The 27,495-nt window shown below is 40.5% G+C and overlaps 1 protein-coding gene across 1 annotated transcript in view; it reads left to right on the plus strand.

The window, feature by feature from the left end:
• The window catches only part of cacng3b (calcium channel, voltage-dependent, gamma subunit 3b), a 34,768-nt gene extending 23,836 nt beyond the window's left edge, over positions 1–10,932 (plus strand). The window contains exons 3-4 of the mRNA XM_085158148.1: positions 2,619–2,759; positions 5,230–10,932. Coding sequence (XP_085014274.1) covers positions 2,619–2,759; positions 5,230–5,741 — 653 coding nt within the window. The 3' untranslated portion in view covers positions 5,742–10,932. The remainder of the gene's footprint in view (positions 1–2,618; positions 2,760–5,229) is intronic.
• The last annotated feature ends 16,563 nt before the right edge of the window (positions 10,933–27,495 follow it).

Below are 27,495 nucleotides of genomic sequence, written 5' to 3' on the forward strand. Positions count from 1 at the left end.
TAACAGCTGAGCCACCATGCTAGCATCAAGGTAATCCCACACTGTTTCAGTATTGTTGAGGCCTGGGCTCTGGGGAGGCCATTCCATGATTGATTTGTTTTATTGTGTTTTATCTATCCTGGTATGCTTGTACTGCCTTGGCACTGTGATTGTGATTGTGCTGAAAATTGAATCTGTTGCCAGTCTAGCAATTTACAGATGGTATTGCATGGTGGTTCAAAAGTTGACAATTCTTTCGCTTTGACAAACAATAACAGGATCCACTGAAAGGCCACATCTCTGTCTCAGGTCCTGTGTCAAGTGTGGATATTTTCCATTTCTTAAGAATATGACTTTCAGATACTGTTTATTCAATTCAATTCAATTCAATTTTATTTATATAGCGCCAAATCACAACAAAAGTCGCCTCAATGTGCTTCATAGATACAGAGAAAAACCCAACAATCATATGACCCCCTATGAGCAAGCACTTTGGCGACAGTGGGAAGGAAAAACTCCCTTTTAACAGGAAGAAACCTCCGCCAGAACCAGGCTCAGGGAGGGGCGGCCATCTGCTGTGACCGGTTGGGGTGAGAGAAGGAAGACAGGATAAAAGACATGCTGTGGAAGAGAGACAGAGGTTAATAACAGATATGATTCAATGCAGAGAGGTCTATTAACACATAGTGAGTGAGAAAGGTGACTGGAAAGGAAAAACTCAATGCATCATGGGAATCCCCCGGCAGCCTACGTCTATTGCAGCATAACTTAGGGAGGATTCAGGGTCACCTGGTCCAGCCCTAACTATATGCTTTAGCAAAAAGGAAAGTTTTAAGCCTAATCTTAAAAGTAGAGATAGTGTCTGTCTCCTGAATCCAAACTGGAAGCTGGTTCCACAGAAGAGGGGCCTGAAAACTGAAGGCTCTCCCTCCCATTCTACTTTTAAATACTCTGGGAACAACAAGTAGTTCTGCAGAGCGAGAGTGAAGTGCTCTAATAGGGTGATTATATCTGGTGTAGATATTTTTGGGGGGCCTCCCACTTCTTCATTTGTCATCCATTTGTCCATTTACCTCAGATTTCAGGCCGAGCTCCACACCATGCTAAAATGTATCAGCTAATAAACCTTTGGGGATCACCTTGTTGGTGCAAAAATAGTATTGTATGCCTATAAAAAATGTAATTTGGCTTTTTTTATGTTTGAATGTTTCATAGGTCACTGTTAAGTAGCTTAACAAACAAAAAGAACAACAAGAAGTCTGGCACCTCTGAAGCAAAACATAAGGAAATATAAAGAAAAAGACTTAGTATTCTTTATCACTCTTCTCATCCAAAGGATAATGGGGAATGGGTAAAGTTTCTTAAAAAAAAAACAAAAAAACTCAATAATTATTGTGACTGGCATTTCTATGCCAGCTGGTATAATTATGTACCCAGAACAGTGTTTATAAACAGCAGCTGGCAATATTAAAATGTCTAATAGCAGGAACAACAAAACAAATTATGACCTTAATGGCGTTCCATAACACTACATAATGAAGAAACACAAACTAATGGCAAGTAGTTAAGAAATTGAACCTAAAAAAGGCCTTCATGAGGTTAAAAAGGATTATAAGAAAAAAAGAGGATAAAAAGATAAAGAGAGAGTATTTAGTAGAAAACACAGAGAAGTGAGCTCTCAGTTTATTCTAGGAGCAAAGGTGGAAAACAACAATAGAAAAGAAGGGGAATGGATTCAGCCTGTGCCTCTTTTTCATTGCTCCACTGAACACAGAGCAACATCCCCAGAGGGAGCCAATTAGATCACAGTCCTCAGAGCTGATAAGCCAATAAGGAGCAGAGACCTAGTGACCAGCATTTCATGCAGCCCAGGGTTGTGGGCCATAGGGGCGGAGTCTGTACGTGCAATATCTGCAGCTCTCGGTCACGGCGGGAATGTTTTGCCACGCAAGAAACAACAAACATAAAGAAAACAGATGGAGAAAAAAAACGACAATGATCTGCTTCGTTTACTTTTAGTCTTTTTGTGAAGACACAACCGTATATGATAAAACTCTGATGCATGGGCTCTCCTCATATATTCGGTGTCTCAAAATAGCCCGAATCTCAGTTCTGCGCAACAAGCTGTTTGCAAATATTCCTCAATATGTTATCGCATCCTGCACACATATGACAAATATTTCACTCCCACTGAAGCCTCACTTTCACATTCATTATTTTGCCTCGCATATGTCAGCGTGACTCTCCATCTGTCTTGGGTCTTGTCCATTTTTTTCCCCCTTCTCCGTCCGTCTCTCGGTCTCTCTCCCTTGCTCTCTCTAGCAAATCCTCTGAATGCTTTAACATGTTCAGAATTCAGGTTCAGTCGAGCATTTAGCAGCCCACTGCCTCGCGCGTGTAAAGTGGAACCTTTTTTTCCTTTCTTTTTTTCTTCCCCTTGCATCTCCATCCTCCATCCTCCAGCACAGAAGTGATGCGCACCAGTGATTCTGATGACGTAATGGTGGAGCTACTGTTCTTCCAGCACAAATGATCCTTCATCAGTTTCTGATGGATCTGAAAGGCGACGTCTTTACACGGCAAAATAAAAAGTTTGCACCTGTTATGAACGCGTTTCCACTCTTTGTGTGTATGTGCAGGTGCTGTGCGTGCCTCCAGTCTTTTCCCCATCATGAGTGTGGGTCTGCTGTTTCTGGGTGGGCTCTGCGTGGCTGCCAGTGAGTTTTACCGAAGCCGACACAACGTCATCCTCAGCGCAGGAATCTTCTTCGTCTCAGCAGGTTAGTCATCACTGCGAGTGTCTCTGCGCGTCCATGTGTGTCCTCTTTCCTCTTAGGAATTTAGCTACAGTGATCGTCAGTCATCAGAACAGCATAGATGAAAACACACTTACTAATTCACAAATTCAGCACCTCATACCACATTTTTTTAATTTAAATACAGTACCAGCCAAATGCCTTACATTCTCTGACCTGGTGAAAGGAGCTTGAGATAACAACAAGGCGGCTGTCTGTGTGAGCCACATGTGTCTGAGTGTGTGCAGCTGTGTCACTGTGGGCCGACTCTAAACGGAGGAGGCACAGCATTCAGATATTTGTTGAGGAGCCCATTGAGCATCTAAAGCACACAGAAGAGCCCATGAGAGGCACCAAAGTGTGGATATGGGACACAGTAGCTGATTAATCAATCAACAAGAATGCCATGATGCCACTGTGATGCACTGTGAGGGTGTGAGAGTGCAAACACACACACCTATAGAGTCTTTCATTGGGACGCAGCAAAGCATCTTTGCACACACCCTTGTACTTACGTATCCGTACTGTAATGATCCTGGTGACGTTCCCGGGATCTCCTGGGGTCTTGCAAGGTGATTATTATTGGTCGGTTTTGTAATCGGAATTATTAAAAACACTCATTAACCTTTACTGATGCATTTATTGGACCCTTGTCTTTTTTAACAATGGATTTCCTTAAACGTTGAATAGGAGTTTAAAAAAAATCAATTTAAAGCAAATTAAAGTAAAGGCACTGCTGTAAACAACATTGGTTGAATTTATTATGTAGCACAATATAAAACGGGGGCATTGTTGCAAAACAGAACGCAGATAATCGTCTTATCTCGATTGTCTCGTCGGTGGCCAGAATTGTAATTAAAGACCTGAGATGTGCGGGAAAAAAACAAAATCGCTAAATCTGTGCAACATTATTAGTTTTAACTAAGCATCTTTTTATCTAACTCGCATGTTAAGGTTTGGTAAATTCACTTTAATTGCATTGAAAAGGTTATTAGTCACAGAAAAATTGTATTTTCATTAGTTTTTAACAAATGCGACTGTCTTTTGCAGAAAAATGCACCATGTCCACCAGACAGGACTAAAGATGCAGCTGGAAACATTACAAATGAAATCGCTGAACAAACTGGTCAGCAATAACACAGTACAGGCTCATGCAGTGGCACAAAATGACAACACAATAGCCAACAAAAACATTTCAAATAAGAGATATCCCACAGTAGCTTCACCACACACCTTGCTTTAATAAATGAAGATAACAGACAAAAATCACTATAAAAAAAAAAGGTTGTGGTGTTGTAAGTTAAGATACAAAATTGTTCATGTTGTTTACAACGTTCATGCACTAACAGATAAATGGAACTGGACCTGTTTGAGTGTCTACATGATCTGATTCGTTTCCTCTGACGGTGCTGTAAAGGATAAAGGGAAGGGACATTTTAGAGTTGTTTTTTTTTAAGCCAACAAACCCTGTGTTAGAAGAGCCTCAGTTACTGAGGTTTTGAAATTAAAGTATTCAATTACTGCACACTGCTCACTAGAGCCTAACCAATTTATCGATGGGCTGAAACTATCGGCTGATCAGCTATTTGTTATTCTAGCGGTATCTGTTATTTACAATGGCTGATTTGGCACAGTTTGTCCACCAGAGGGCAACTTCCCTGTTGACCACATGTGTTGGAACACAAAAAAGCTTATCTGAGCAGAGGGTAAACAAGTAAATAAGTAACTATACATATCAAGTAGTGAAATCTGATTATGTTGTGTGCCTGAAAGAAAAAAAATACATTAGATGATATATCAGGCAGCAGGTAGGTTTTGAACCTAATATTTCTAGAACTCATAGGATCAAAATACCAAAACACAAAACTCAGGAAAGGCAAAAGCCAGGGACTTACAAACTAGGAACTACAGAAAAAACACAGGACACTCAACACAAGGGAGGACACAATAAAGAAGCAAGCAAACTGAGGGTTTAAGAGGAGACGAGGGCAGATTGGGGAAAAACACACAGCTGAACTGAATCTAACCAATTAGACAAGTGGAAGGAAAACTGAAGTTAACACACAAAGGACAAGAGTCCGTCGAAATAAAACAGGAAGTAAAAGACCATAGGAATGCAGAATTTACACAACGAGAGAAAAGTGAACAAACATGGAGAAAGGACAGACTTCATACAGGAAACACCGAGACGAGACGAGGACAGGCTGGACAGGAAAGGGGACTAACCTCATCAACCAAGAAAGCAAGAACTAGAAACAAAGACAAAATCTAATAATATATTCAAATGACTAAATAACTTAACATAAATCAGGTCACAAACCCAGAAATAAATCATGAACGCTCTAAACCTTGGGTCCAATACACAGGTACCATGACCATCTCTTAATATACTGTAGTTGTGTTATTTTTGTTAGTTTGTGGCTCTCACAGTTTCTCTTTCTTTATGTCTGTCCAGGCCTCAGTAACATCATTGGAATTATTGTCTATATCTCAGCCAACTCTGGCGACCCAGGCCAGAGTGACAGCAAGAAGTCCTACTCCTATGGCTGGTCTTTTTACTTCGGCGCCCTCTCCTTCATTATGGCGGAAATGGTGGGTGTGCTGGCTGTGCACATGTTCATTGAGAAGCACCGCAAGCTCCGGGCCAAGTCCCGCACTGAGCTCATCAAGAAGTCCGCCTTTAGCCGCATCCCCTCCTATCGCTACCGTTTCCGGCGCCGCTCCAGCGTTCGCTCTTCAGAGGCTCCCAGCCGCGATGCCTCGCCACTGGGGAAAGGTGGCTACACAGGGCCCGCCGCCTCCGAGATGCCCATGTACACGCTGAACCCACGAGAGGCCGGTAATGCCGGCAGCAAACCTGTTGGCGGCTTAGGCGGGCTGCTTAACTCGGAGAGGGATTTCCTCCAGAGCAGCACGCTCACTAAAGACTACAGCAAGGACCCCAACCGCAGAACCACACCTGTCTGAAAGGTGATGGCTACAGATATCGCCCCAATCAGAGTATCAAAGAGGAGAAGGATGAGAAATGCGGGGGGGAGGGAGTGAAAGCAAAAGCAGGGGACACACAGGGTTTTGGGGTGGGAAGGGGGGGTTGCTAAACTTCGACTGTGAACTGTGAACTTTTAGCCTTCGAACTGTGAATCCTGAGCCCTGTGAGAGTGCGTGCAGCAGGGTTGGTTTTAATAGAGAAGTTGTTCCCAGCCCCAGCACATATCACTGTAGTAATACTTGTAACTCCTTATATATCAAGGCACATTCGGTTTATGTTCATGAGTTTTATGTTCATAAATTGATTTTCAGGCTTTTTCCTCACAGGAGAAATGGGAATTAGTGGAAATGTAAAATATATTAAGTGTTTTTTCTGTTTGGGGCAACTTCTCTTTAAAAAAAAAACGACAACAAAAAAACAAAAGCGCCACAAAAAAAACTTCAATGTGAATTTGAGGAGAAGGGGTGACAGACTTTGTGTGAACCTCTGTCCTCCTGACCTTTTGGATAGCAGCAGAGTCGGGTCAGGGAAGGGGACTGGCCTTAGAGCTCCCAGCTGACCCTCTGATTACAGTAAATGTGAAGACGTCAGCACCTTGTCGTGGGTTCTGATTCCTTTTCAGTTCAGCTAGATTCAAATTATAAACTGAAGATCGGTTTGCCCATTGAAACCAGTGCATTTGTGGAAGCAGTTATCATTTTCTATACATTTTGTATATAAACTTTCATACTGATCGATCGGAAAGCTCGCTTCACGACTGAACTGAAAATGAATTGAGCTCTTCCCTGGTCACATTTCCCCTCATTGCTCTGATTCCAGGTCAGTGGTTAAACCTGCCTGCCGGTTTCAATGAGTAAAGAAGAAACTGCGGATTAGCTGTTGCAGGCTGGGTAGAAAAGGTCTGACTCAACAACCTAAAGAATCTCTTATAGATGGTAACGTAAGATCCATTGGTGCTTCCTTCTGTTTTTTCTGCCACCTCTTGATTTATTTATTTTTTCACCTAAAACCTAAAAAGAGGTGGTCTGTCTGCCAAGCTGTCTGTCTGCATCCATGTGTCACCTCTCACCTTTTTCTGTGTAGCCACACCTCCACACATCCTCTCACCCTGCCCATCCTCTCCACTAGATTTAGCTCCTGTCTTCCATTGGTGGCGTTTTTGGAGACTAGTTAGGTTTTCTGGAGGTTGTTGGTTCAGGGTACTGTGGAGGGGAGACCACTGAGCTGTGAATAGGCTTTAAGGCAGCACCGTTTGTTTGCCCACTACCTCTTGGTGAACACATTTCTGATTTAATATTAAAACCTGTCAGATTTACAGCCGCAGGAGTAAACACAAGCTAAAGTAGACGTCTCCAATAGGAGGAAACTGTTCGTATGTAGCACACAAATTAAGCAGCGGGAGATGGAATTGGAGGATATCCAATTGTATTATTTATTTAAGTCACTCACAGCCTCCTCATTGCTCTTCATCTCCACTGCTCACACACATACTGGCTGACAAACTAGTTACTTACTCCACTGCCACCTCTCCAGCCTTAAGAGGACCAGTGTCAAATACTGCTGCGATCCACGCATCGAGGCACCGGAGAACACTTTGTGTGCATCTGACTGAGCAGCAGTGTTTGGACGCCTTTCAGACTAATGGCCTTTACACACCGGACATGTAAAATTTGCACCAATATTTTGTTTGTTAAAAATACTCGCCTATTCTCAATGCAGGCGTTCACAGCTACCACATAATTTTGCAAGACGAATTTGGATCTAATTTATGGAATCAAGCACAATTTTTTCAGATTTTTTGCATTCGAATTAACAGATCTGACCAATCAGACCACTGCATGTGGCAACAAGTGCGCTTGTAGCTCAAAACGCACTTACTGAACATACTGAAACACAAGTACTGAACATACAATGATAAAAATAAACAGAAATAGTAAAACAGTACTGTTTCTTTTCAGACATACAACTAGATGGTGATCAGGACCAGTTCATTGTGGCTTGATGCGTCTTTTTTGAGGACGTTTTTTGCAAAAATGCGGCTTTTGCAAAAATGCGGCATATACCTACAACGACAAATTCGCATCTGAAAGATCTAGAATTTCATTTTGTTTTTTTGCAGCATGCTTGGTGTGTAATGGCCTTACTTTTCTGCAGGAAAAGCAGCACAAAAAACTATTGGGATAAAGCCCCTGATTTACTACTATATGCCTAATATTTACACAGTCAGTCCACTTGGTTTCCCAACAATCTAATGCTGCATCTGTGCATTTGTAAGCAGTGGCAACTACTGTAATTCTGAAGTATTCCAGCCTTTTAGTAAAAGGAGGCATATTCTAAAACATTAAGAAAACAAGCTGAATTATTCACTTTACTCAGTAATCTTCTATCTCACGACACGAGGCGACAGAATTTGACACTGTGAGAAAAAAGGCAACGCAGCCATAAAATCTACAGAGAGGAGACAGGGAGGGTTGTGAAACCTGAGCATGAGTATCTAGTCACACCATTTTTCTCAACCTGTTTCTGGGACTGTGAGTAACAAGTAAGTGTGAAACTCAAAAGAGGAAAAAAAAAATGCTTTTTTTTTTATTTTTTCAGTTATTGTTCTTTTACCTTCCCATAAACAGCCATTGCACTGTTTTGTATAAAGTCGACATGAAACAACACCAACCCGACACTGTCAAGCTACTACTCTGACAGTCATTACTCTGATAATAAAATATGTTTTAAACCTCGCACACACTGTTTAATTTATGATGCTGCTGTTTTATCTCCTGTCTCCGACGCCATAAAGGGAGCTTAAAGGGACAAACGTGCATTGTTACTGTCCTCTACATGTAAATATTAATTTTGCAACTGCAACTAGGGGCATCAGCTTTTGTCATGGGCTGTGAAAGGGGAAAAAAAACCCTACTTTTCTCCAAGCAAGGGCTTTTAATTTGAAAGGACAGGAGCACACAAGGGCTTTTTATGCTCAGCACTGCAGCAATTTCATTTTAAGGGTGTAACGTGGGAGGGAGGGGGAGAAAAAGCAAAGTACATTTGCACAGAAACAATCGTTGTTGAACAAGCTAACCGCTAATACAGCACGCTTTGTGTAAAAGAGAAGCTGAAGTAGAGGAAAATCAGACTACGCTCTTCTACTCTGCCACTTTTTTTTGACTTTAGGTTAGATGAGTAATTTTGTGACGTAATTAGAGATGAAGACTATTGCCTTAAGCAAAGGTAGCATATTTAAGAGTTATTTCAGTTGCTTAAGATTCAAACATAAATTAGCAAAATATGCCTGGTGCCAAATATTACTCCAGATGTTTTCTATGTATCACGACCTCCAGGTTAGCTTTAGGTTTGCAGTTGTAAGTACTCTAATCCGCGTAGGATTTACTGACTCAACGGTAGCGGTAGCTTCGTAGCTCTCATCGGCTCAGACCTCGAGGGGTCTGCTTAGGGTCGAAGTTCAGAACTGCCATCCATGAGCCATGTCAGCGTTGACCATTCAAACCATGCATGCCATATCCATTTGCTTCCAGTGCTTACATTTGCTGTAGTCTCAAATGGCACCCTAATCTCTATACTCTGTAGGGATACTCGACTGCTACACAAAAGACGCCTTACAAGGGCGCGCGGGCCCGTTAGCCCGCGCTGTAATGATGTTTACTTCAGTAGAGCACAGGGTGCTTTTTGAGACTAGGCCGCTGTCTATCTCTTCTTCATAAAGCTTTGATACTCTGATATATTATTAGTAAAAAAAAATATTCTATTCTATTCTAAAGGTGCCACTGTGCAGAGGATGATAAACTCTGTCACATATTATAGTAATCTATTCATTGGGGCGGGGCTGGGGAGGGTTGATTGCAGGGGGGCGGAGTTGGGAAGCAGGGGTTGTAGTCTTTCTAATATTCTATTATTCTAGTTTCATTTTCTACTTTGATGTGATTGTGAGGTTGTGTTGTTTTAATCACATCTGAAGTTTCTGACAGGAGGGACATTAGGAGGAGTGGAGCAGTCGGACGATCGCTCATGGACATAAACCTCACCTCACCGGTGCCAGAGGTCACTTTACAATTTGCCAGCAGGACACTCAGCACTGCAGCGCACACACACGCACACACACCACGCAGATACATGCATTCCAAGTAGCTATACATATAAATTCCTCTACTTTTGAGGACTTTTACCCAAAGCTTCAATGCTAGTTTTTGTTGTTTGCACTTGCACAGGAGAAGACTGCCTCAGATAGCAGGCTACAAGCATCAGTAAACCCTCCAGTTTCACGAGTTTGGAAGACGTAATGACTGTTAATTAAAGAATAAAAACAGGGTTAAAAACTGCCCAATGCATTATTTAAAACCTGAAACAATGAGGCATCGACTTCCAGGAAAAATATGGTCGGAAAACCCCCAGAATGATTGTTATCCAATCATAGAATTCACGGCTATGTTAATAGCAAAAGTAAGGGTATTTAAACACGCACAAGAGAACTAAACAGCTGTGAAAAGCATGTATTAGTGAGGCTAGTTAGTGAATAAAAGGTTTCAGTTTGCTCAGAAGCATATAGATCAGACTCTGGAGGAATGGAAAAAGGTCATGTGGTCTGATGAGTCCAGATTTACCGTGTTACAGAGTGATTTATGCATCAGGGTAAGATAGATCCAGCCTTTACTTTACATCTGGGGTTGATTCAGTCGGTCTGATCTAGGTTCAGCAACCTTATGTACCCCGCCAAGAAATGGGGGGTCAGTTGATGACGTGATTAAAATGAATGACCAACAATGATTCCTTTCTTTCCTCACGGCACAGGCATGATGATCCAAGATGATTGACAATCTTTAGGATGTGCTGCAGAATCAAAAACAAAACTGGACAGAAATAAACATCCGCATCATGTAAGCTCATCAAAATAATGCCATCATCATCAAAGGTAATCAGCTGATATCAGTTGTGACCGAACAGCGTAATCAAACTTTTGCACACTTAAACTTTAACTTGAAATAGAAATTGAAGCTTTGGGATTATTGGTCCTCATGAGTATAGGAGCACAAGAACACAGCACACAACGATGTAGCCTCGTTAATGATCACATACACACATACATGCTCACAGCTTCAGCTTTGCCCGGTGTGGCACAGAGAGAAATGTTCTGTTCTGGGTTAAAAAAAACAAAAACAACTATCACTGTGTCATGTTTGGTGTTTCTTTGGAAGAAAATGACAAACTGTTACCACTGCGTCGCTGTTGTGTCGCTCCTCGATGGGACTTCAGTACACTGAGCCAGCTAATCAACCACGGAGGACCAGAAAAAAAATGTTTTGAAGAAGTAGTTCAGAGACAAACACTTGCTATAAGCACTCTACACTTTGCACTCGCAACACACACACCAACACACACTAACGCATTTAAGGTCACTGTGTGAGGAGGGCTTACAGGTGGAGTTATGTGCCTGCATGTTTGTGTGTGTTAATATTTACATTGTGCGTGTTTGTGTGCGTGTGTGCAGTTAGCCTCTCCTCACCCATGCACCCAGTGCCTGCCTGTCCTGCCTTCAGACAGCTCCAAGATCAGCCATGGGGCGTCCAGTATAACCTCCTCTGCATCCTCGCGACCTTTAATGGTTGGACCGGGATCAGTTTTAGAGCTAACTGCCCCGATCATTCCTCAGCAGACGCAGCCATACAAGCTAATAGGACTGTTCTGGATTCAGTCGGCTCTGGCGGAAACATTTTTATTATACTTTTTAATTTGGATCTTGTTTTTCTTACATTGCCGTCTCTGTCTGTGCAGCTGGTTTAGGATCAGCAGAGGGGGCTTGGGGATAGACTATGATCTATTGAGTCTCTAGTGACACCTGGTCCTGAATCAGCACAAGCTGATTTTGCCTGCTGTTCCTCGTGTTCCCAAATGTCCCATAAATTTGGGGAAACACACTGTTTTTGCTCTGAAAGACTTACTTGTAAAATTGTTAGGCTTTTTAAAATGTGTCCTTTAGGAAGTTTCACTTACCAGATTCCCTCCCCCAAATGATTTCACTTTAACTTCAAGCATTGTTGACGGCGGTGGCAGTTTATGGATTGCGGACATGGTAGTTGTTGTTTTAAGTTTTCTAAACATAATCTATTGATAGATAAAGAATAGCAACCATTATTACAAGAATTATTCCAGTCTTGGTGACTATTGGGCCTGTTTCCCTGTTTTATTTTGGGGGGGGGGGGGGGGGTTTGTGCCAACCTTTAGCCTTTTAGGAAGAGAGATTTTGTACGTGTCCTATATTTCACATGAATTATTTTGACAGGGAATACGGAGCGATTAAAATGTGCTTTTAACGGTTTTGCCTCAAGCCCTGCATTCAGACAGTGCTGTTTACGTAGTTTACAGAATATATCTGTGGCTGGCACGGTTGACTGACCAAGGATGAAAGGCCCAAAACGGTACCGTGTTTTACCAAGCTTGGAGAGTTTCGCTCTGCATCAGGAATATTCAGGCTCTTTCTTGCTGAAATTTCTTTTGAAAGTGGCAACAAAACATGTTTTTTCTCTTCCTGAACAAGTGAAATCAGACTGTGCCCTTAAACGAAAAGATTGTGACTGTTTTTACTGAGATTTACAGAAGACTCGCAGGGAAAAATCTACAACACTTAATGTGACATACTTGTATTGGATTACTACACAGGTTTCTCTATGAGAAAGCCACGCACCATAGAGTCTAAATTGGCCTTGAGTTTTTACTGAGCCATGTTGTAATGGGTAGAGTCAGGCTACTCAGTGTATGAAACCAGTGTGACAGTGCACTGGCTGTGGGCTTTTTGCCACGTTTGCTGCATAACTCTGTGATTGGCAAAGCCAGTTAGCACTATTTCATTTCAGACTGTAAAAAACATTAAATCAACAGTTGCTATTAGATTTCCTTCATCCTTCAAGATTAAGTAAGTTATTTGTTTGCTGGGTATTTTACTTAAATACCCAGCAAACCGTATACAGGACGTAAAATAGAGGTGAAGTAAAAATAGTATTTCAATGCACACGTCTTCTCCTTGTCCACAGACTAGTATAACCGTAACCTTTTAAAAAGCGATTTGTACATCTAAAATCTGCCTCCTTTGCTGCACCCTGGACTTAATGCGTCAGGTTGTTACAGCCATCACCTCTCTGTCCCTGATATGACCGTCATTACCCAGAGACCAGACCACTTCAGTGTCACGTGAAAGTCTTACAAGAATGTAAAGAAATACTCAAGCAGACAACAAAAACCCCGCAGAAAGTGGCTAGCATGGCCGTAAACTGTTGCGCTGTGCCTCAAATTACATATTTCTGTGCACCTACAGTTTAAATTAAGCAAAACATTTGAGTGGGAACGTCTGTCCAGTAGCGGTCGTGATGCTGGTTAGCCTGCTTCGCACAAAGACCCAGAATTCTTTTAAGCTAATGTGAGAAAGCTATGTCCTGCGTACTTAGCACACACGCCAGTATTAATTAACAGATATTGCACTTGTTGTGGCATGTTTTAATGTTTTGTTAACTTCTTGAATTCTGTAGAAGAATCTGAAGAATTTATTATTGCAGAAAGACAGAGACTAAAAAAAGCAGCAGCTAGCGATCCAGTATTTTTGATACAACTCTAAAAAGAAGAAGAAGTTACTTTCAGCTGCTCTTTTATTCACAGGGGTTGCCCACAGTGAGTAGATTTTTATTTTTTATGCCAGCTCCCATAAGGGACATGTGTCTCCTCCCGGGATCAAACCAGGGATTAAACCACTAGCAACACTAGCATCCTCACATTACGCTGGTAAGCAGATGGAAGTGTCTGAACTGAGATACACCGACAGTTTTTGGTGGTAAATAAATGTAACCTGACTTTATCCATTTCAAACTGACCCGAGGACTGTTAGAAAAAAATGTCAGAGCACAAACTCAGGATTAGAGTCTGATATTTTATTTTATTTCTTATGGATTTGTCAGTTAGTTTATTAATTTCTGAACAGAGCAACAAAATTTGCCACAAAGACAGAGCAAACAATCCAGAAATATTGTCTGTTCATATGTATATTGTGAGTACGGCGGTGGCCAGCATAAAGTTGTTTTCAGGGAGTGTATCTTAGAGGCATTGTAGCATTTTGCTTCAAGATGAAGCAGTTGATAACTATAAGGAGGACTAGCAACAATCAGCTGTTACTCTGTGTGTCTTTAGGGTTAACACTGGAGATTCTGGGTGTTTTCTTGCAGCAGTCATGAAAGCATAAAGTCAAATGTACAGCTGAAACTTCAAGTAGCATAAAAAGTAACACTAAAAGCATGATGGTAATAGGTTTAAGTGTTAAAGATTGTGTAAATCAGTGTCAGCGGGCAGCTTTTTATCTTGCTCCATACCTCTGAGCCCTATCATGAGATAATTAGTCCTCTACAAACAAATATACACACACACATGCATGCAGAAACATGCTGGCACTCACATTTGTCTTTCTATACACAGGAACACTGACTGCATCATTCTCACACACACACACACACACACACACACATACCAACAAACACACACACATACACACAGATGCCAGCCATTTTCACTGTATACTTTATAATGTAAACCTCCAACTAACAGCAGTCTGACACGGACACATGCTGTGATTAAAAGCACACTTTTACTTACGTGGTATAAATATGATTACCTATATGAAGGATATTATATACATCATAATATTAGAAAATAAAGAGTCACCTTTTCAAAGTGCCTGTGGTGAGTTCATTTTGTTTTCGACTGTGTGTACCATGTGACTGATTTGCTGTTGCATCCTGTTCTTTCTCCCACAATAATGTGGTTTTTACAGAAAAGAAGCTCATAATTTTTAAAACACCAACAAAACAAATTGGATCAGCTTCAAAAACATTGTTTCATGCTGCTTGTCTTTTATTGTGTTATATATGCTGACAGCGTCCTGCATCTTGCAGTCAGCATAGACGTCTTTACGTCTCTCCACTACACCCTGGATAAGGAATTGTGAAACGTTATTAGTTTTAGAAACTTGCAGATGTTTAAGGCTATACTCTGTTTAATCCACAGTGATTTTAAAAGTCAGATGTTTATAGGCTGGCTGTCCTGTGACATAACCCCCCCCCCCCCCACACACACACACACACACACACACACACACACAAAAAAATAGCTTTTCTATGAGCTCAGAACAACCCAGCTACACCATTTGGTTAGCTAGTTTCTGATACACGCTAATGTGAAGATACTGGTAGAGTCTGCAAACCGCCCATTTTATCAAACACAGAATCATACGAGTTATGTCCTCAGTCCATCACCTGAATCTCTTTTTAGTCAAATTAGTCAAGTTTTTATGAATAATAAGCTCTGACTCATCTTGGCTAACACGTGTTGCCCAAGGCACGTGATATCAAACTAGTCTCATGTCCAAGGCAACAGGCTTATCCACAATGCTTGAACCGAGCCACTCAGCTTGGCAAGATTCAACCTGTGTCCATGGGTCACATCCACTAAAATGACAGAAGCTATGTATTCCAGTGGCTCCAAGTTAAGCTAGCTTCTACTGACAGAAGCTAATTGCAGTCACAAGATGGCAGTAATTTACTGAATGGATGTAAACTGGCAATTCAATTTTCTCATGTGCTACAGTCACTGGTTGCTTGAGAAACAAGTACTGCCCAGGTGGCTGGCAGTAGTTTGTGTAGGTTGCTGGCTTTCACTGGATGAAGAAAGAGCTGTAATTGCTTTGATTGCTAGCATACAGCCATGGTTGCCAGTAATTTTTCATGTTAGTCTGCAAATATCCTCTACATACTAGCCATAGTACAACTTGATAAAGTGTTACACAAACTGAAACTGGAGGAGATTCACCTACAAAGGTTTTGAAGGAAACACACTTTACACTGTTTCACTAAAGCTCAGAGAGTAACTGGACGCTGTTGTAGACAAGTCTGTCAGTTCCATTCAAACTATGACCGCAGCAATATGCTAGTAATCATAAGAAAGTTTTTGCCTATCAGTTGGGGAATACAGATTTTTCCCTAACAACAGGTATTTGACTGGGGGCCTTATTCACTTATTCTACACTGTCCCCGTGTTTGTCACGTGTCCAAAATGACTGACTAGTTAATGCCACGTGGTTAGTGGTCACATGTCTACAAACGGGCTGGTATTTTTTAAATTGTTGTCTCTTTTTATATTTCAAACTCCCTTAATTGTTAATGCAAGCCAGTTTGATCAGTTCTGTAACACACTCCCCTCTAAACGTGCACACATACACACACAGGACACATGAGATGTGTATCAGATGTGCTGTGTCAACCATTCTGAATTGGCTTTCTGACAGATAAAGTCTCTGCTTATCTCCACAGCCACCCCACAGATGCCTGAATGATGGTGAGAAAGAGGAAGGTTGGGAGGAAGATGAGAGTTGAGAGGGGAAATGGGAGAGAGAAAGAAAAAGTTAATTAGGTGACTGGAGGATTTTTAGAGTTTGGGGTGATTGAAGGTGAAAAAGAGAGAAATTCCTCTAGGACTGCATGAATACATGTGTGTGTATATCTATGGGTGGATAATACCCAAACAAGACCTGAAGGTCCTTGCTGACAGTCCAGTGAGGCAACTGGCTGAGATCCTGGAACCTGAACATCTTGGCAAATCATTTTCTACCTCCAAGTTGAGGAGTGCTGGAAATGCAGTCAGTTATTTAGTTAACTGATTGTAGTCTTCTAATTTCACTTATTTTTTAAATGGCTAAAGTTTCAAGAAAAAGTTTGTCCGTTAGTCTTGTGTGATACTGCAAATTTTGGTATAGATCCAATACCTAGTAAATATGCACTGCACTTGAATAGTTTAGATCTTATTTAACTGACAGACGTTTTTCTGCCAGGTTTGGTGGCTCTTCATCCACATCCACCCCGCTTGCATGTCCCTCAAGGATCTATCCTTGGCCCAGTACTTTTTTCCCTTTACATGCTCCCATTAGGTTCTATTTTCAGAAAATATGGAATCTCATTTCACTGTTATGTCGATGATTCTCAAATCTACTTTCCTCTTAAAAATAATTTTAAAAGTTTTAGACCGCCTCTATGACATTATTAAATCATGGTTAGCATTAAATTTCTTGTACTTTAATGCTACACAGAGATTGTACTATATAGACCTTCTGACCCTCGTTTTTCTCTTAAGGGTGATCTGGAATCTGGAAAAGTCCAGAACTCCCTTTGCCAAAACTCTGGGGGTGTTCTTTGATGTCAGTTTTTCATTTGTGAAACAAATAAATTCTGTTGTCAAAGCCAGCTTCTTCCAGCTCAGGGCCCTTGCAAAAATTAAGAACATTTAATCATCTGTTTACTTCGAGAAAGTGGTTCATCCATTTATTTCATCCAGGCTTGATTACTGTAATAGTCTTTATTTTGGTATCAGCCCGGCTCCGCTTTGTCGTCTTCAGCTTGTTCAGAATGCTGCAGCCCGACTCTTGACAGGTAACCATCACCATATTTCCCCATTCTTGGCTCGTTTACACTGGCTTCCAGTACGCTCTGGAATTGATTTTAAGATTTTGCTTGTTTTTAAGTCTCTGAATGGATTAGCTCCTTCGTACCTCTCTGATCTTTTAACAAAAAGTACTCCAAGTAGAACTCTTCAGTCAGCTGATAAGCTGCTTCTGATTGTTCCTAGAGGCAGACTAAAACACAGAGGAGACCAGATCTTAAACTAAACTTTAATACAGTCTGCCTCTTCAAATTAGGATCTCTCCAACACTCAACATTTTTAAATCTTGTCTGAAAACACATCTTTACTCCCTAGTTAATTGTGACTGAGTGTTTGTTTTGTTCTCTTTGTGTGTGTTTGTCATGGCTGTGTACCGACAGGCAAGGAGGAAGGACCCAAAATGCAGGATTCAGTGAGGCGAAGTTGAACTCAAAGTAAACAGCTTTATTTGCAGGTTGCAGATGAACAGCGGACTAACTACACTGGGAAAATATAAACTAACAGCTTATTTCTACTCTATGGTAAAAACTCATCTTTGGGCTTTTCATGTATTTTGAAACTGGGTTTTATGGGTACCCGGGACATGAATGTGCCCATGTTTAAAGCACTTTGGGTTATCTTGTGTTGTTTAACTGTGCTATAGGCTATAAAAAACAGACGTGACAGTCAGCACAAAAAGGCTAAGACATTTGTTTATTGTGCATGTTAGAAGTATGCTTTTTCATTACCCAAAAATTATTATTATTATTATTTATTTAACACTATTCAATGACCTACATCAGGGGTAGGAAACTCCAGGCCTCAAGGGTCCAGTGTCCTGCAGGTTTAAGATGCATCCTTGATCCAACACAGTTGATTCAAATGGCTAAATGACTTCCTCAACATGTCTTGAAGTTCTCTAGAGGCTGGTAATGAACTAATCATTTGATTCAGGTGTGTTGACCCAGGGAGATATCTAAAACCTGCAGGACACCGGCACTTGAGCCTGGAGTTGCCTACCCTTGACATTAAGAATTAACATTAAGAAGTTCTTATTTACATTGATAGGCTGGTATTTGCAAGTTATTTTGAAGTAGAGTTATACAAAGTGTATTTCTTTTAAAATTAAGTAGAGCTCGCTTTTATAGCACTGCACGTTGAAGGGGGCCAGGTTCTTGGTAATGTGTCTGTCATATTTTTTCTGGTCAAACTCTCAGATTAATAAGTTCAGTGTTTGTGCAAGTAAAAGTGAAGCTCATGTGTTGAGTGTTCTAAAAACTGTTTCAGTCAATAAGACTAGATGTACCCAGGAGTGGGAGTTGGCAGATGGAGGAACACTAAAATCAGGTCAAATAATTTGTTTCATGACCTTTTTTTTTTTTAGATTTTCCGTTGTATACAGGCTGTGATTGGTTGACCTGAGGTGCTACTCTGATATTCACTGCTCTTTGTGGATCTAACCATGAAGAGTTGACTTCCGAGCCTGTAGACACTATTAAGAATATTAAGAATTCAGTGAGTGAATCTAATCAGCATCATCATCTTAAATAGAAATTGACATCTCCTATCTTTGATGTAACCTAGTAACAATAACCTACAAACAACCAGTCCAGCATAACTGTAACATTTATCACAATGCAAACTAACCAGTGCAGCTGCACTAAACTTACTTAATGTGTATGCAACCCTCAAATAAAACAAAATTTGTATACAAAGTATAAGATGTTTCATAAAAACATCATCTATAGATCTAATATCTGAGGTAAAAACACTAAAATGACTTATTTTATTTTATTATATATTAAAATTCCTATATATAAAATTTCATTTGCTGAGCAGTGTTTACCTTTTAAAATTACCTGTGTCCTTTAGATCCTTCTCCATTTGTCTCCGCATGGCACATAAACGTTTCTCTCCCTGGGAAATACAGCAACTCTACATTTTGTTACACATTTTGTGAAACTGCACAGAAACAGCTTGTGTTTGGCGATACTTGTTCCATTTGAAATTATCTGAAACTCAAAAAAAAATGCTACTCTGTTTACACCCTCTCCTCCTCTGTGGCACCAGCTAGATTGCGAACTACCACAACCACAACTTTACCTCTGCGCCATGAACGTATTACACGGAAGAGAAGGAAAGAGGGGAATGCTGAAGGTGGGATCTCATAATCTTCTTATTTTTAGTGAGCAAGTGCTTCCTTTTTGCACCACACAAAAAAATAACCTCATTTAGTAATGACATTCATTACCTTCCCTATCAGATTAATAACTCATTAACTGAGCAGACACAAGAGCACAGTTCCAGATATTTCCATCCCTCTTTAACCCTGAATATACCTAAAATAGTTGTCTCAGGCACATTTGCTGAGAACACAGAAGTCCCACCCATCTTCTGTTTAGATCTTCTGTTTGTGAAGAGCAGCCAATCAGAAGTTAGCTAGCTTAAACAAAGAAGAGCTAAAACAAAGATTACATAAAGATCATATATGAATTCTGGAAAATGGATTCTACTGTAAAAGAATTCAATTATGGAGCTGGAAACTTAAAAGCTCCCTTTTAAGTTTACGTGGCTTATGCTTGTTTCTTCCTTGTGTCTTCAATGTGACTGACAACTGTGAAACGATTTACTTGGTTTACTTACAGCGCATGCTGTGTATTTACCCTAGTTTCTGATAGATGTCATATTATATAGCATCTAAATATAACTTGAAAGGAGGGCAGTAAGTATGTATGTAATACGTGGAGGAAGGCTTTAGCACAGAGTTTGGATTCACCACATAAATATTCATGACTCTGACGTCAAGAGATGGCTCTCCACGTCTTGGTTTTATCGATTCAAATGGATGACGGGATTACGAGAGTCTCCGTGCCACACTACGATTGAATGCCACTCTGCTTTTGTTCCTCCAAACTGCCTCCATATGAGCCTTTTTGTCAGCCTGTCACGCTGCTCATCTCCTCTGTTTCAAAGAGATTTTATGACCGTCACCTATGTTTCATTATTGCATTTTCTTTTTTCCTGTTTTCATCTTGGCACAGTGTTTTTTTCTTCGTGATCCTCGCAGCTATTTTACCCCACTGCCACATTGTTCCGTTTTAAAACCCCACCCTCCCACTGAGCACAATGCTACTATCGTAATTGCTTTCTTCAGCTCCAGTAGCCCAATAACAGAAAATGCCCCCGTTATGCTAATAGCCCATAAAGACACTGAGCATTTGCCAGCAGGAGCCCCACATCAGATTATTTCATAGCGCAGTGGCAGTCAGTAGTGTCTTTCCTCCTAAAAATAAAACAGAAATTTGTGACAAATATATTTTTTGTCTGAACACTGAAGGTTTCTGTACCAGGTTTTTGTTTAGTAATGTTCCAGGCAAGTGCCGAACATCACACACAAGTACGAGTGTTTGTGAGTGAATGTTTGTGTCCCACTTGGGCACCCCTATAACAGCTGTTTGTGACTGAATGAGGCTCTGAGGGAGAATAGCTGCCAGCTTTGATGTCCTAATTATTTATCTCTCTGTCTGTCTGGTTGCCTGTTTGTCTGTCTCGATACATGCATCCAGTGACTGAGTGAGTGTTAATTCACTCATGGACGAGTATTTAACTAACCTAACCCACACTGTTAAACTTGTTATTTGAGCTCATATTTTCTATCCTGTGTTTTATACGGCACACCAGGAGCAACACCGGGTCACTTGAGTACAGTGAACTCATTGTCATGTTCAAGAAGCCAATTTGAGATGATTTGAGTTTTGTGACATGGTTTGTTATCCTACTGACAACCAACATCATAAATTGGGTACACTGGTTATAAAGGGATGGACGTGGTGAGCAACAATACTCACATAGACGGTGGCATTTAAACAATGCTCAGTTGGTACTAAGGGCCCAAACTGTGAAGAAGAAACAAAGAAACAACCATGTCACATTCTAAGTCACTTAAATCACCTTTCTTCCACATTCTGATGGTTGCTTTTAACGTCAGCAGGTCGCCCTGGCTGTGGCTACATGCCTAGATACACTGAGTTCCTGCCATGTAATTGGCTGATGAGATATTTGTACTAACAAGCAGTTGGACAGGTGTAGATATAGTAATGTGTTCCATGTTCCAAATGTTACTCTGGAACTCAAAAATATCAATTATATGCCCATAATAAGAGTCTGCAAGCAGCTTTGTAGAGGATTTACCTATGACATTATCTTTGCATTTAAAGATTAGCTTTGCAAACACTTGATTTGAAATAAAAATATTGATTAAATTGACATTTTGACAGTGATTGAGTCAAAAGATTATCTTGAAAGGTTGTTTTACAGTATTTCCCAAATGAAACCACAAATTTCAGCCTGGTGGCTCGACGAAATATGTCAGGGGATCATCACAAAGATGCATGCCTGCAACAGGGGTTGTTGTAACTCCTCCAGTAAATGCTGAGATAGTTCAGTTTGGTGTAAAGCATCAGAGTCCTGACACTAGCATCCCAAGAGCCATGTGGCTATAATGGCTACCAATCCACTGAAATGCTTTTCTCAGTCATGTAATGTCAGTCCAGTGTTCGTAGACTGGCATCCAGCTTTAACTCGCGCTCAGCTGCAGACTGAGTGGGTAAATGTTGAGTTCGAGAGAGAGACGATTCAGCTTTCAGAGAAGGTCAAGCTGTGAGTGAGGAGCACTCAGAGTCATTGTCACTGACAAAGAGTGCAGCCTCATATGTTCACGTGTGTGTGTGTGTGTGTGTGTGTGTGTGTGTGTGTGTGTGTGTGTGTGTGTGTGTGTGTGTGTGTGTGTGTGTGTGTGTGCTGCTTGAGTGTAGTAACACCATGGCCATCTGAAGCGTGAAAAAAGGCTCAGAGCTGTGAGTTCTGCTCAAGCAGAAAGACAAGAGGAGGAGGGGAGGAGGGGAGGAGGGGAGGAAAGCATCAACGGTTGAAGATATCGGTGGAGGGACGATTAGGAGAATCAATGATACCAAGGAACGAAAGAGGATGGCAAAAAAAGAAGAAACTGGTGCTTTTTTTGCACTTTGGTCCAAAGAGTATGTTTTCTCTCCATCTGCAATAAGGCACAAAGCATGGGCCTCTTTTATAGTGAGGATATAGAAAACAGATGAGTAACGAGGGATTCACTCCATGGAAAAAATCCGAAATTCACCAATGCAAATAATTGCTGCTTTTTTCCTGATTTAGTAAAGAGAAATAGACATCTTTAGGTTCTGGACTGTTCACCAGCTAAAGCTGAACAATTTAGAGACTCCTCATTGGGCTTATCCCCTGAAATAAAAAATTACAGATAGCTTAGAAAGACTCATACCTTCCTATGTAAACAAGTAGTTTGCAGTTTTTCATCACATCCATTATTTTTAACAATGCAGTGTTTTTGTCATGAAACCTGAGCTTAGTTTAGACTTGTGCGTTGCGTTTATTAGCCCAGGTGAGTGGCCAACTCCATGCAACAGTCGTTGTTGGGTTGAGGTTTAGGCATTTCCAGTTTCAAGACAACTTATACTATCAAAAAAGGATTCTTCATCCTCAGACCCTTTTATTTTATTAAACTCATCAAACCCTCTACACCGATAAACATGGAGCATTCGTTTGAATACAATCCAACTGCAATATATAAGATAAAAGGTTTATTTATTCAAATAATTAACCAATGATGAAAATGTGCTTGGTTTAACCCTCCTCTTGTGTTAGCTTTCTGTTATCATCTCTTATGTTAACGGGTCGGTTTTGACCCGTGAATTAAATCAGTTATAAAATACACTAAAAACAATAAGTGATCATCCAATTTGTTTCTCATCTCTTGGTTATCTTGTTAGGCTTCCTTATCCATGAAAGTGTTGGTTTTAATACTTTTGGTGTGGGCCTGTGGGTCTTTTTTTGTCACTATACCCCTCGATTTCAATTAAAAAAAATTGTAAAATTAACCTCAAGAGAATCATATTAATAAATAAAAGGTTTTTGTGTTACCTGACTATTACTGAGGGGTATAGGACACATCTCTTAAATAAATCTGTTTTATTGATTTTTTTCATTTTAAGATTAATTACTAAAATGACATCTATGGTGTTACGGGTCAATTTCGACCCATAGATATTTACATCAAGAAAAGACAAAAAATTTTGTTGTTTTTTAGCAGTAGACCTTTAATATAAACTGAAAAAAAGAAAAAGTCCACTCCTCCTTTCTTTTGGTTATAGTCGTGGGTAATTGTGGGCTTTTTATCACTTCCCAATGATACAGCTACACCTTTGTGAAGTTCTTGTCCGAGGTCATATCTGGTAAAAAATAAAATAAAATATTACAGCTGATATTGTGATCCTGCAGTCCAGTGGTCACATCGAGGACCACACATTTTCATTGTTTCTTCTCAGGGGTGCCACTCGTAGCTTTGCCTGTGTAAATCTGTACATTCCAGCCATAGTTGGTTTTTGCATCACAGGCTTCCCAGATTTTTCTGCCGTATTTCCCTGGCTTACTGGGTATGTATTGCCGCATTTTCCTCGAAAAGTGGACAAGACGTTCATCCACTGTCACCTCTGGCCCTGGGATGAACATCAGGGGAAGAAGCTACACCCATCTCTCCCAGACATCCCTGATGGGAGCAAGCTTGTCAGACCTCGGTCTGGTCTCTGTGTTGTCAAATCTGAGGACTCCTGAATCAAATGTGTGAAGTGACATCGTTGCCCAGAAAATGATCAGATGTGTCTTCTGGATGATAGTCCACATTGTCTTTCTCCTAGAAACCTGCCCATCTGAATCGCTATGCTGCTCTGTGTCCTCTCCTTCATTTTCACCAAAAATATGATGCAGAACTTGGCTCACTGTGAATCTTCTTCTCATTTTTGTATGCTGCAAATTGTAAATGTGCACTCTGGAAGTCAAATGGCCACTCAAATGAGTGAATTCACCTCACATGTCTTGATATGTCCCGTCTTTATTGTGTTTTGTTTTTGTGCAGGTATACTGCAAAAAACACACAAAATCAGAATCCCCTAAAGCTCATATAATTAGGAGAGGAGCTTGCTGTCAATGTTTTAGCTGACAGTGCACTTATGATTTCAGTTTTGGCTTTAATTATTGCTTTATACTCATAATATTATACCTGGGTCGAAACCGACCCTAACAACACAAAGGTCATAATTTCAACTAGGGCATTTTATAATTTAGTGAAAATATTTTTTTTGTTTTATTTTGTATAAATAGAGGTTCCTGACAAAGTCAAAAAGCCTTGATACAATAAACAAATGTTTGTGATTTTTTTTATGCATTTGAAATTTAAAATGGGTCGGTGCCGACCCTAACACGAGAGGAAGGATAAACTGAATGTGTACTATAAATATATGAATTTCATTTGACCACATTTTATTAAATGTAACATTTTACATTGTACTTTTGCAGCAAAATGACACAGACAGTTTACATGTAATTACATTTATTTGGACTGTAGACAAAAGAGGCAAGTTGGGCATCACAAAAACCAGTGTTATTCATTTTAATACATTTGAACCAAAGAAAATCTAGCCTTCGCTTGGCTTTGATTAGTATCATCAAGGCATTGGCTACCCCTACCTGAAGTATCTCCCGTATTTATTGTTTAAGGGGTTTCAGCCAGATATCTCTTTTGGAAATCTCCCACAGTTTTCCATAAAGGAAAGGCTGGAAGCAACAACAAACAGCTTTCCTGGCTCAAACCAGCGGGATCTTCTAAGCCAGGGATGTCAAACTCATTTTACATCAGGGGCCACACAGAGCTCACATTGATCTTACGTTGGATGGACCAGTGAAACTTCATTACTTTAGTGTAGTATGGGGGGGGAATCATTATTGATAGGAAAAGCTGTAAAACTTATGAAAGGTTAAAATCTATAAGCGCTCATTCACATTTTCCAAAGCTGTCTGGTGGGTCTTTGCAAGGCCGACTCTGACCTTATGTTTGACACCACTGCTCTAAGGCTTTAACTTAAACAACCAGGCCAGAAAGGAATAATCTGAAATAATACAATGAGATGAAAACCCCACGGTACTTTTCAAATTCGCAGAAGTGGTGTTTAAACTGTCAACAAGGGCTGGTGGCACACTCAGTCTCATTAGTGCTCACTTAACCACCAATCAGATTTTCATCTCAGCCTATAAACAGACTGGCCATATTGTTACTATAGACCAGACGCATAATTATACATGTGACAAGAACCTATATAATGTATGTCAGACAGAAAAATTAGAACCTGCTGGCGTTCCAGCAACAATAAAAGTACTGATTGTGATACTTTGATGATTCACTGTATCAAACTATAATTTTGTGTCGTGGTGCAGATGATTGCATCTAATGCCTCCTTTTCTTCTAGTTGAAATAGATTTCCGTACACAGACACTATAAACAAATTCATATTTAAATAAAACATATGCCTACAATTTAAATATGCATAATCACACACGCACATAAAGCAGAGGATATAATTGTTTCCAAGCAGCTCTTTGATGGCTGAGTCACTGAACATATCCTGTATTATATCACGATAAGAAGAACATCAGTTTAAAGGCAGCAGCTGTTTCCCTTTCATCCTCTCCCCCTCTTTTTTCTTTCTGCATCTCTCCATCCTCCCACTGCTTTCACAATGGTATGCTAAGCCAGGGAAGATAGGGCAAATCCCTCCTCTGAGCAGAGCAGGCTGGAGAGAAAGGAACAGAACGAGAGGCTGAAGGAAGAAAGAGGACCGAGTGCAGAAGCACTCCTCTCTCATCTCTCCTTTCTCTGCCTTCATTTATCTGAGTCCAACCAATCAGCTTGCAGTCCAGCACTGTGTGTCGGTGCACGGCTGTCCCCTGCCACCAACCTGTGGCGATGATGTCACAGGCCCTGCTTCCTAAGCCATACTTGTTTCCTCAGTTCTTGGTTCCTCACCTCCTTCCTATTTACATCATTGCTGTTAGTGCGGCAGAACTAGTTTCAATTTTTTTTTTAAAGATTAGCTGAACCCTAAACATGAAACTGCAGTCACCAGCCAGTGAGCCTGTACATCCACACATTTTCTTAACAGCTTTTCCAATTCAGGAAAAGCTGTCACAGGCCCAGAGGCAGGAAACACCCTGCTCACCGGTATATCACAGAGCTAATACAGGGAATCCTGGCGAACCCAGGACCATGCAAACACAGGGAAAGAAGGGGAAGGACAGGGCAATGGACTTTTTCACCAGAATGGAATTTCTAAGACAATCCTGGGCATTTAGAGGATGTCTGAGGAATGAAGGTGTACTGGTACTCATTTTCAAAAAGAAGGGTGACGTGCAGAGTTGTACAGAGGGCTAAAGCTAATGAGATTTATGGGAAAGAGTTTCTGAAACTAGATTTAGATGATGGGTCACGATCAGTGAACAGAAATGTGGCTTCAGGCTGAAAAAGAGCACTACAGATGTGATGCTTTCTGTAACAGTGTTGATGGAGAAGAAGGAGCTCCACTATGGGAGACAGAAGGACATCGCAGGGTGAGCGGTTTGGAGACGAAGTTAAAGAGTGCAAATAGGATAGTGGATGCACTGAAGAAGGGATATTGAATATGGAGCTGTCACGCCAAAAACACCTTAAAATTTACATCTACTAAAAACACGGGGCAAAAAAAGAAGCATGTTTTACTTTGACAGTTGCTCCAAATGAGTCAAAACTGAACCTTTTAGACTGACTTCATACTGCACCATACTAAAATTCAGCCAACAGGAAAGCATCATAAATGGTGCTTTGTGTCCCTCTAGTGGATTATTTATACTGTACACTAACCCAACGGTGCCTGATGTGTAGTCTTACTTGATATAAATAATGTGATTTTTTTCCATCCTCTGTGTTACTTCCTTGTTGTTGTTTTTTTTTTTTTTTTTTGTCGTTTGTTTATTTCTTTGTTTTTGTTTAATGGAGATATTGGTTATGTTGAAAGGGGACCTAATTTACAGAAAAGAAGAAGAAGAAGGAAGAAAGGAAAAACAACTAAAAAGAAGGGAGGAAAAAAAGAATTGGACAAGTGATCGTGCAATTTTCTGCCTCTGACACTCCCTTAGGCCAAAAACAGGTGAACTACTGTAAGGAAGCAACGTGCTGCCTTCAAGTGACAAGGCAAAAACAGCCCTTCAACGCTAAGAAACAACAAGAACACGGACTCACCCTTTAATGTATGGATGCTTGTTCCTGCCACAAGACAACAAACAAATACATTTTAAAAAGTTCAAATTTTGGTTTATTATCTCAAATTTCAGAAAAAATAACTAGAAATTAAGAAAATAACTCGA

The sequence above is a fragment of the Neolamprologus multifasciatus genome, chromosome 4 (genome assembly GCF_963576455.1).
Source record: "Neolamprologus multifasciatus chromosome 4, fNeoMul1.2, whole genome shotgun sequence".
NCBI lineage: Eukaryota > Metazoa > Chordata > Actinopteri > Cichliformes > Cichlidae > Neolamprologus > Neolamprologus multifasciatus.